The sequence below is a fragment of the Hippoglossus stenolepis genome, chromosome 2, assembly GCF_022539355.2.
Source record: "Hippoglossus stenolepis isolate QCI-W04-F060 chromosome 2, HSTE1.2, whole genome shotgun sequence".
NCBI classification, from domain to species: domain Eukaryota; kingdom Metazoa; phylum Chordata; class Actinopteri; order Pleuronectiformes; family Pleuronectidae; genus Hippoglossus; species Hippoglossus stenolepis.
Genome location: NC_061484.1, coordinates 25,821,448 through 25,831,496, shown reverse-complemented (window position 1 = coordinate 25,831,496; position 10,049 = coordinate 25,821,448). Strand labels below are relative to the sequence as shown.

General features: G+C 43.5%; 1 protein-coding gene across 2 annotated transcripts; it reads left to right on the top strand.

Moving 5' to 3' along the window:
* Positions 1 to 207: 207 nt before the first annotated feature.
* On the top strand, positions 208 to 8,496 carry akap8l (A kinase (PRKA) anchor protein 8-like). 2 transcript variants are annotated; one of them, XM_035182264.2, is made up of 13 exons: positions 208 to 327; positions 1,024 to 1,065; positions 2,074 to 2,311; positions 3,792 to 4,404; positions 4,906 to 5,065; positions 5,333 to 5,382; positions 5,630 to 5,666; positions 5,762 to 5,867; positions 6,025 to 6,166; positions 6,466 to 6,571; positions 6,659 to 6,789; positions 7,086 to 7,181; positions 7,454 to 8,496. In XM_035182264.2, the coding sequence occupies exons 1-13, from the start codon at positions 306 to 308 to the stop codon at positions 8,084 to 8,086; spliced, it is 2,376 nt and encodes a 791-aa protein (XP_035038155.1). In that variant the 5' UTR covers positions 208 to 305; the 3' UTR covers positions 8,087 to 8,496. The 2 variants fall into 2 exon arrangements, with proteins under 2 accessions (XP_035038155.1, XP_035038145.1); XM_035182254.2 differs by having other exon boundaries at positions 5,615 to 5,666.
* The last annotated feature ends 1,553 nt before the right edge of the window (positions 8,497 to 10,049 follow it).

Below are 10,049 nucleotides of genomic sequence, written 5' to 3'. Positions count from 1 at the left end.
TATAGATTTATTGATTTATTGATTCATTGATTTATTGATTTATTGATTTATTGATTTATTGATTCATTGATTTATTGATTTATTGATTTATAGATTTATTGATTTATTGATTTATTAGCGTACAGTGAGTGTATTGCGCCGCCACACCTCCGAGGCAGTAGGTGGCGGCAGTGCGAAGACAACGCGGCGATTACAAAATGGACAGGCGCTCCGCTGACGTCATAACGGGCGTGACCGCCGCGGGGTGTCTCTCCGCTTGAGAAGCGATCGAACAACAACTGTGTGAACAGCGCGACGGGATCATCATGGATCGAGGCTACGGTTCAGGTACAGACCCAGTTTTCTATTTGTAGGTAAATATACAGATAGGAAAATTAACTGCGTTAAATAGTGCGCAGTTACGAATGTTATTTTGGTTTTTTTTTTTTCTCGTACCGGTTAGCCACATGCTTTGTTACAAGTGTTAGCCGTTAGCTAGCTCACGTTTCAGCTAGCCGATGGAAGCGACGTGCAAACATTAGCCTGTGTTTGCGCTGAACAAAATAACCTGCTGGCTGATTGCTGTTGGTAATATTAGGGTTGTGTTGATAGTGAGATTGTGTTTTTTATTACCAAGGAAACGCATGCGAGTGCCCGTTAGCTCGCCGGGCTAACCCGTTTTATTAGCAGGGTGCTTATTTGCTAACATGCTAACATAAAGGATTGTGGCCCATTGTTGGGCTTGATGTAGCTAGTTCTGTTAAAATGGAGTCAGCCTGGGGATAACACACTTTTAAAGTGAATAAAATGGCCGCCTGTCTAAAGATGTGTCCAAAAGTTGTTTTTTTATTAATTCACATTGCAGAGTTCTCGAATGCAGTGTTTCAAGGGAAGCTCCCAGGATATTTTTTATCCTTGCATGTATCTACTAGAGTGACCGAAATGAATCCACACAGACCTTTTAAACTTGTTGTTTGCCAGATGTTTTGTCAGCTAAAGTTTGAAACGAGTAAATAATCAATTTCCCATTTTCTTCTTTCATAGGTTACAGTTGGGGAGGTGGAGGTGGGGGGTCTGGCAGCAGAGGTAAGGAAATGTGTGGATAAATGCTTGTACTGCACGGTGGAGGAAAACCACACAATAACACCATGACCCAGTTCAGACCTGGTATTTACATCTGCCCTGTGTGATCCGATCTTCAGTGCTCAGCACTAATTTTAGTTCTGTACTCTGAACCCGAGATGCGCCGCAGACCCGATCGCTCACGCCCCTTTTTCCGCCAGGGCCATTTCGAAACCAGCGCCTAATCTGAAACCAGTTCTTTGTGTTTCGATGACCAGTTAACAGGCTCTCGGTCAGAAAAACTGGTTTCAGGTTGGCACCAGCTCGGTTCTGGTCTAGAAGAAAGAACCAACTACATCAGAGGATGGGGTGGGTTCATCGTGACCACCGAGACCAACCACAACTTTGTTCTTGAGAGCAAGTGGAGTCAGGACGAGCTGAAATAGAGAATGAAAGCGCGCAGATATGAAGAAAATTTGTTACAAATTGAAGATCATCATGTGGTGGTTAGTGTTGATATTGTGGTGGAGTCACCGCAAGTTAGACTGAGAAAGCAAACTCGTTCCTAAAGGGGTCACAAGTTGAACCGGTCGTAGCACTCGGTTCACTTTGCTGGAAAGATCACATTCTGGGATGCATGTGGCCACATATGTAGGACCGCCTACAAAGCCGAATGTGTGTTGTGTGCTGACATCAGACACATCTGTATACTCTTGACTAGGTAAAAACATGATTTGTTTTTTGTTAACACAAATGACAGAGCGGTAAAGTGAGATCCGATCACATGAATGGACAGACAGGATTCTGTCCACTTGTGATCAGATGTAAATACAGGGTCTGAGCAGGTCTGCAGCCAACAGTATCTCTATTAAAATTCTGATATTGTATTTGTTTGCCGTATAACTACAGTTTTTTAAAACAATTTGTAATCATGAATAGGAAAGAGTCAAATTGAGAGGAGGCGTCATTGTGATTAAAGCGCTGATCTGTTTTTAGTGGTCACTTTGTCATAATTATATTCAACTCCCCCAGGTTCTAGTGGTTTTGACATGTACGGTGGAGGTTACAAGGACTCGATGTCCGGGCTCGGGGGCTACGGAGGAGGAGGTGGAGGAGGAGGAGGCAGCGGTCAAATGAAGAGGAGTCTATCTGGAGCATCCATGCTCTCATCTTCAGGCACGCATGCAGACGCGGTCATTGCCAAGATCAACCAGCGACTTGACATGCTCACTCAGTTGGAGGGGGGGTTGAAAGGGACCCGGGGAGACAGGTAAAAACTTTTCACCTCGTTCTGATCCATATTGTCTTCATCCGTACATCACCACTTTCACACATGCATGACAGCAAGAGCATCCAATTTCCCACTAGTGTATTTCATATTGGAAGTCATCAATCAATAATATACACAGTTGTTGCGTCGACTCGATTTGTAGCTACTAGCTAACTTAGTGCTTATGTTGCGTGCTGCCTGAACCATGTAGAGAGAGCGTTGTCACCGGAGTTAAGGGAAATGTTAACTAGACGGGTGCTGTTAAAGTTTCCACGGACACAAGGCCACAACATCTGCACTGGGATTCCATCTGGTAAGCACCGGCTGAGCCAGTACCCAACCATATTTCTGAATGCCTGGAAAAGTCCACCCCGAAGTGTTTTTCCTTTCATCTGGACAAACATCTCGGTAAATGTCTTAACTCGTATTGACGCAAAAAAGATGTTTTAGTCTTATAAAGCTATTGGTAATGAAAAAGTCAAGTTATCTTGTCCTAGTGTGGGTCCCGTATTCTTAAAAATAAGTGGTTGGACACGTAGCGTTATTGTTTAAGTATGTTGAGGTTGTTTTAGTGTTTACTCACATTTCACACTCAGTTTTGGTGAACACATGTTGGCCTCACCTCCTGTTTGGGATGAAAAGGGCACGAGTTGCCCACAGGCTTCATTTCAGTGCATCTGACGAAGCTTTGACTGCTGTGTTGTGGTTTGTCTGGTTGCTGGTAAGAAAAGTTGTGATCCATCAAAACTTTACATGTTGTGAAAATGCATGGCCGCCCCCTGCTGGAGACATACATCCTTGAACATGAAGCCATCTTTATATAGCTCTTCTTGAACATTACTTTTGTCTTGATTTGTTTATTTGTTCATTCATTTTGTTCCTCTCATCCTCCATGTGACCTAACCCTATGTTCTGGCTTTAGGTTACACAAGTGATGAGTTTTCAAGTGTTGCTTGATATTACTTTGTCAAGCTGAAATGTTTACTGTAGGTTGCCTGCCATATTAATTTAAACAATGCCCATAATCCTGGGTAAAAACTCCAGGATGTATTTTTAATCCCCTTCCTGATTATTCATTCTAGTCCAGTCACTTTCCAGGATATGTCACCTCTTGTGTCTCAGGGCCACTGGTTCTCATGGACCATGTTCATGCCTGTTGAAGGATTGTCAGCGTTAAAAACTGCATTTCCATAATCTGCAGGATAGTGTTTGATCTCCAACAGAAAAATGTGGTTGGATGAAACTGAGCAAAAATAAGAATAAATTCACTACATCACAAAAGACCCCAAGCAGCGTAATAACTTGTTTTGGATCATTGATTTCTGATCTACTGTGGTTTGTGAAATACAAACAAAACAAATGGAGAAAGCGAGATCATGGAGGAGAAGGAAAAGCAGGTGGAGAAATCCGAACCTGACTGTCCTCCCTGCCTCCCTTGCTCTGTGCTTCTCTCTATCAACCCTCTCCCTCCCTCCCGCAGGTTTGACCAGTACGAGTCTTTCGACTCGCGCACTTCCTCCCTCGCCTCCTCCCGAGATCTCTACAGATCTGGCGGCAGTAGCTATGGCTATGATGGTGGCCGTGGGGACAATCTGCTGTTGGGTCAGCGAGCAGGCTCTGGCTTCGGAGGGGGAATGGGGCTAGGAGGAGGCGGAGGCTTTGACAGCCCGTCCTCTTCCTATGGAGTCGCTAAAATGCGACAGAATATGAGGGATTCCTTCACCAGTAGCCAGGGAGGAGTTTCTGAAGGTGGAGCATGGGTATGGGGAGGAGCAGGCCGACGTTCCCCCAGAAGGGGTGGAAGTGCCGGGGGTCGAGGAGCTGGCGGAGGTTTTGGAAATCTCAGGTCTGATTCCACTCCATTAGGCGGTGGGAGGGGAAGTGGCAGTGGCAGTGGTGGCCAGTCCCACCGTGGCCACTCTCCAGGAGGTGGTAGAGGCAAGCTCCCATCCCTCCTGTCCAACCGCATGTACCCTGAGAGCGGGGGCTTCTATCAGGGGTCCGCTCAAGGGCCTCACGACTTTCCTGGGAGGCACTTTGGAGGGGGCCCACGGGCTGGCCGCCAGCGAGGCCGCAAGAGACCCCTCAACAAAGTAAGTACCTCTTGCCAAATAAGACCTCCTCAGACACTGGGCAAAAGTTTAGCCCTTTCTGATTCCCCTGTTTGTGTTCCCTCTACCAACTGGCAAGTCAGCCTAAAGAGCTAGTGCCTGCTGTGCCATCAAAATGTCACAAATAACCCCCAACACACATTTTAGACATCACTTGCTCATATAATCTTCCCCCAGCCCTTATTGGATGTGGTCAGAAATGCAAGTGACAGTTCTCTGCCCAATTCTTTGTCTTGTGGGGTCGTTGATTCACTTTATAGATTTTATTTTTTATTTTTTTGTATCTTTTGCCCCAATCCCGGGTCTTCTTAAGATAAGGCTAACGCTATTCAAGTGGAAACTTCCCATTAAAAAGAGCCATATCAATACTGCTAATTGGCTTTGACCAGCATGAAGTGTAGAATTCATTGATGTGTTGATGAGGAGCTCTGGATGTACTGTCACTTTTGTTAGAAAATATGAATTGATTTTTGTTGACTGCAGCAACAACAGCAGCAGCAACAACAACAACAGCAGCAGCAGCAGCAGGTGAAGCCACAACGTCCAGATGTCCAGAAAAAGAGAAAACAGATGCTCACTCCAGCCGATGAACCTGAGTCCAAGATAAATAAGACGGAGAGTGCAGGGACAGAGGTTACCCAAGGTACAAAAAAAACAACACAAACTGTCTTACCTCCACCAAGGCCCAAACTGTCCCCTTAAATTCAATCAAGTTCCACCAAATTGGATACGCATAGATATCAGTCCCCTAAATGTGCCGTAGTTTTGTCCTCAAGATCCATGAATTATTCCCTAAATTCTCCTAGCAAACAAACCGACAGCTGTAAAACATCTCTACGTTGGCGGATGTAATAAACAACCTCATTACTTAGGTGGGTAACGTTTGTTGTTCTGTTGTCTGTGTCCATAGAGCCAGCTGAGAAAAACGGTAGTGCCAGTGAACCAAAGACTGCAGCTGAGGTGAGAAGTCACAGAAAGTCTTTGATTTCTAATCTAATGTCCATTTTTTAAACTTGAGCCCCGCTTGCATTGCTTGTTCTGATGGCACATCACTGCGTTAACTGGACTGTTGCACAGCTATCAAGCCAGGACAGAAGAATTCAAACATCATTTGTAAAGATATAAAGACCAACTTTTATTCTTAATCCAAGCACAAAAATAAAGATTTATTTGTCCTTTTATCTAAATGTAGGTTCCTGTCTTACAGGCGACAAAACCTGCTGGAGACACAGATGGGGATAAAGGTGAGTTTCACTTTACCTCACTTACTTGTCTTGTACTATTTGTGTCTCGTGTTAATCTTTGCTCGTCTAACTTCTGCTCTCGTGCTCTTGATTAGCTTCACCCAAGCAAGAGGAGAAGAAAAAGCCACAGGGGAAACAGAGCCCAGTACAAGGTCAAGACAAGCACCCCAAAATGAGAAAGAGACGGGGCTTCCTGGAAAGGTGAGAGAGAACATTTAAAACACCTAACAACAACTCCTCGCAAGTCACTACGTCACCCCCTTGTTCGGTTTTTGTATCTACACCATTGCTCCTTTTCTCACTGTGCTGCTGTATTCTGAGTGGCGTCGGGTCCTGACCCTCTGAATTGTCTTCTCAGGGTGATGTTTGCCTGCTCGGTTTGCAAGTTCCGCTCCTTCTACAAGGAGGAAATGGAAACTCATCTTGACAGTCGCTTCCACAAGGACCACTTCAAGTTCCTCTCCGGCCAACTGTCCAAGCCCACAACAGACTTCCTACAGGTGAGACTGAGATTCATCACAATCACACTCAAGCTTTTAGACACTTTGTATTCTATCATTTTCCTGAGCGCACTTAAACAGAGCGTGGCCGTCCTTAAATCATAATTTTATAAAGTCAAATTTTTGCATATTCCGGGTAATTTCTTCACCATATCGTGAAGTTCTACATGTGAATCTCGACAAATTAAATATATTTCACAAAGGCGATTGCTTTAAACTGTAATTCACTGTATTTACAGTTGGTGCTGGTATTTTCTCTTTCTGATGGAACTGAAAACTTTATTTGTGTGTTTTTGTAGGAGTATTTGCAGAACAAGTTTACGAAGACGGACCAGAGGATCAGCCAGGTAGAGAACCACAGCGCTGCCATCTGCCAGGTTTACAAAGAGCAGGACCTCACCAGAGGTAGGTAACAGCTGGTGTGTGTGCACGTGTGTCTGTGTGTACAGGCAAAGTGATTGCTAAGTACAGAAATCTTACTCGCCCCCGTAGATCTTGGAATGGAGCACTTCATGAGGAAGGTGGAAGCTGCTCACTGTGCAGCATGTGACCTCTTCATTCCCATGCAGCAGCACCTGATACAGAAACACGTCAAGTCTGCTGACCACAACTACAACCGCAAGGTACGACACATCCTCATCATTTTCATACACAAAACTTAAATGTACAATTCAAGACCTTTTTTAAAAAAACAAAAACAATTATCTTCATTATATCAGTAAACTGTTTCAATAATACTTTGTACAAACAGATTATTTTTTAAACTAGTCGTATATTTTATATAGAGCTCATTACCACAAGTCCCGTACAGACTGAACCAACGAAGACACTTACAGTCTTGGTCTAATGATGGTTGATGATACTCCGCTTCCTATCCCTACCTGTGAATGACCTGGGGCTGTGCTTTCTTTTACTCAAGGGGATGATGGAGCAGTCGAAGAGGGGCAGCCTGTCTGTCGCTCGGAGCATCCTGAACCACAAACTCATTGGCAAGAAGCTGGAGAGTTACCTCAAGGTATGTACAGTGTCGTGCTTCTGGCCAGGGGCTTAAAACGCATTGTACGAGTACAATTGTACCTTTCTTTGCTTCGCATGTGGGAACCTGGATAAGAGATTGTGGGCTCATGTTCATGTTTTTAACTGAAATTTAGAGCAGCACCTTAAATCGGAATATCGCCAAATTGCAAAACATATTGTTGAAGACACTTATTTGAATCTCATGTGATCGTGAGTGTAGGGCGGCTTCTACACAAGCAAATATACTTAAAACTGTTCTGTCATTTTCAGGGTGAAAACCCGTTCACTGGTAACCAGGACGACCAGGATCCAGATGACTCCATGGTGATGGACGTGTCCGAGCTGGACTTAACCAGTGAGACAGCCGATGGTCAGACAGCCGATGAGCAGACAGCCGACGAGCAGACAGCTGATGATCAGACAGCCGATGATCAGACAGCAGACAGTAAGACAGCTGATGATCAGACAGCTGATGATCAGACAGCAGACAGTAAGACAGCTGATGATCAGACAGCAGACAGTGAGACAGCTGATCAGACAGCCGACGGTAAAGCAGTCGATGGTCAGAAGGCAGACGCTCAAGCAACCGATGGTCAGACTGCTGGTGGTCAGATGAAGGAGGTGGCCGAGGGAGGCGCAGGCCAAGAGGCGGTCAAGGGTGAAGCAGTAACTGAAGCAGCAAAGGAGGAAAAGATGGAGGAGGACCTAGGAATGGGAGGAGAAGAGGAGGAGCAGGAGAACCAGGAAGAAGAGGATGGTTTCGAAGTGGGAGAAGACGACGAGGGGGAGGAGGGATATGTGGTGCACGACGAGATTGGCGAAGAGGGATTACCGGGCGAGCTGGAGGATGAGGATGAAGGAGTGGAGGCAGCCGAAGTTGAGGAGGAAGAGAATCACAAATGACTTTTGCACCCTGGGTTTGACCTCTCGACCTAAAACATCTGTCTGGACCAGTCAGCGACCCCTCCACCCTCGCTTCCTAATTTCATTGTCAGGCTTATTAACAAATACACATATTGTACCTGCTCCCTCCATTTCTTTCTATAATGACTTTTTTTTGTTGTTGTTAAAGGAACAGTTTGACATTTTGGGAAATAGTTTTATTTTTTTGCAGTTTTTAGATAAAAAGATCACTTTAACTATAGCTGCTTTCTGCAGTTTCTCCATATTTCCCCCGGAGGAGTTGCAATCTGTGAACGCAAATGTCAGAGTGAAGACGCTGCGCAGTTTCTGTGGACTTTATCCGATAGATGGACGCAAAGATGAAACAACGTGGTGACACACACACACACACACACAGACGACACATGGTGATAAGAGCTGACGACGGTGTCCGGCTGCCATAAACAAAACGACGTGGTCTTCGCAGCAGAGTTAATACGTCACTTCCTGTCTGCTGCACCCGGCTGCTCCACCTCTTGCCTGAATAACGCAGAGGATTTGTTGCTGGTGTGAACACGTCTGTGCAGAGAAACTCTCGCTGTGTGGTGCATAGGTGAAAGGTAAACTCTGGGTCAACTCCAAAACCAATTCTACGGATTTTACCCGGAGGTCATGTCTGAAAACGGCTCATGTTGGTGTTCCTCTATTTATTAGCTAGACTGGATCTCCAAAGCTTCCTGATGAACTCTCATAATAATATTAAACATCACCACTGCAGTGGTTTGTACCGTTACTTTATCATTTGTTTTAAGACACGAAATAATTGTATTTCCTAGAATGTTTAACTGTTCCTCTTAATAGTTTTTTCTTGTGCCTCTAAATTTTGGACTCATTTGTTTCGAATTTGTCATGAGTATTGTAAAGTTGAGACATGATGTACTTTGTTTTTTCTTCTGATCAGAGTTGACACAATGTCGCAGCTTTCTGTTTTATTATCAGTATTCATGATGAATGGATGTTTGTTCTCAGTTTTACTTAAATCTAGAACGATGTGGGTTTTTCTCCTGCAGCTGCAGTGACTGAGATACGACGGGGAACTCTACTGTTTGTAGAGTTAGTGGGATATTCAGTCGTCGTCCTCTTTAATGGTTTTGTGTCACTCTGAATAAGAAATAAACTTGTTGAAGAAATCACTTTCACTGTTTTTGTTTTGAAGATTTTAATGGAGTCATTTACCTTAAGTCAAAAGAAGAGAAGTTAAAGCAGTGACAGGCTGGACCACCTATGTTACATTGTCAACAAACACAAAGGTTATTAAGTCAGTTTGTTAAATCTTACAAGAAAAAAACGTTTCACCTTTCACTGCATTTCAGCTTCCAAGTAGTAGTTGTACAATATAATACTATTCAACCTAATGAAGCCTGAAGGTAATTTGTCTTAGGGTAAGTAAAAGACCAAAAACAACATGCAGACATGCACTGATTAACAACAATACAAATTATGCATAATTAAAGTATAGTCCACATCGCAGATAGGCATTTTAGAATAAGTTATTCACATGTTGAGCTATAGAGGTCAGAATTGACCTTGTTACATCTGACACAATAATAACATGACATATTGTACATAATGTAGCCTACTGCTAAATTTGGTTGCAACAGTTATGATGAATCTACCAAATTCAGTCAAGTGCCTCATTACCGCTGAGGTAAAGGATTTATCCATTAAAGTTATTCAAAAATAAATACACAACTTTATGTAAACAATGATAGCCGAGAAATTGAGGCAGAGGTCTGTGTTTGTTACCTTTGTTTTATAAATATGTTCTGTTATGACTAAATAAAACTGAGTTAACATATATTGCCAGCATTGTAAATACAGTTGTATGAAAATGTTGGGTTATTGTAAATTTTTTTTATTTAAAATAAGTAAATACAATCCCTGCAGAAAACTGAAATAAGAAAAATTAGTTTTTATTTATCAA

Excerpts from the sequence above, each read along its gene's own strand:
- akap8l (XM_035182254.2), top strand. The coding sequence starts at position 306 with ATGGATCGAGGCTACGGTTCAG. Across the intron at positions 5,667-5,761 it reads AGACACAGATGGGGATAAAG|CTTCACCCAAGCAAGAGGAG; the intron begins GTGAGTTTCACT and ends GCTCTTGATTAG. Across the intron at positions 5,868-6,024 it reads AGACGGGGCTTCCTGGAAAG|GGTGATGTTTGCCTGCTCGG; the intron begins GTGAGAGAGAAC and ends TTGTCTTCTCAG.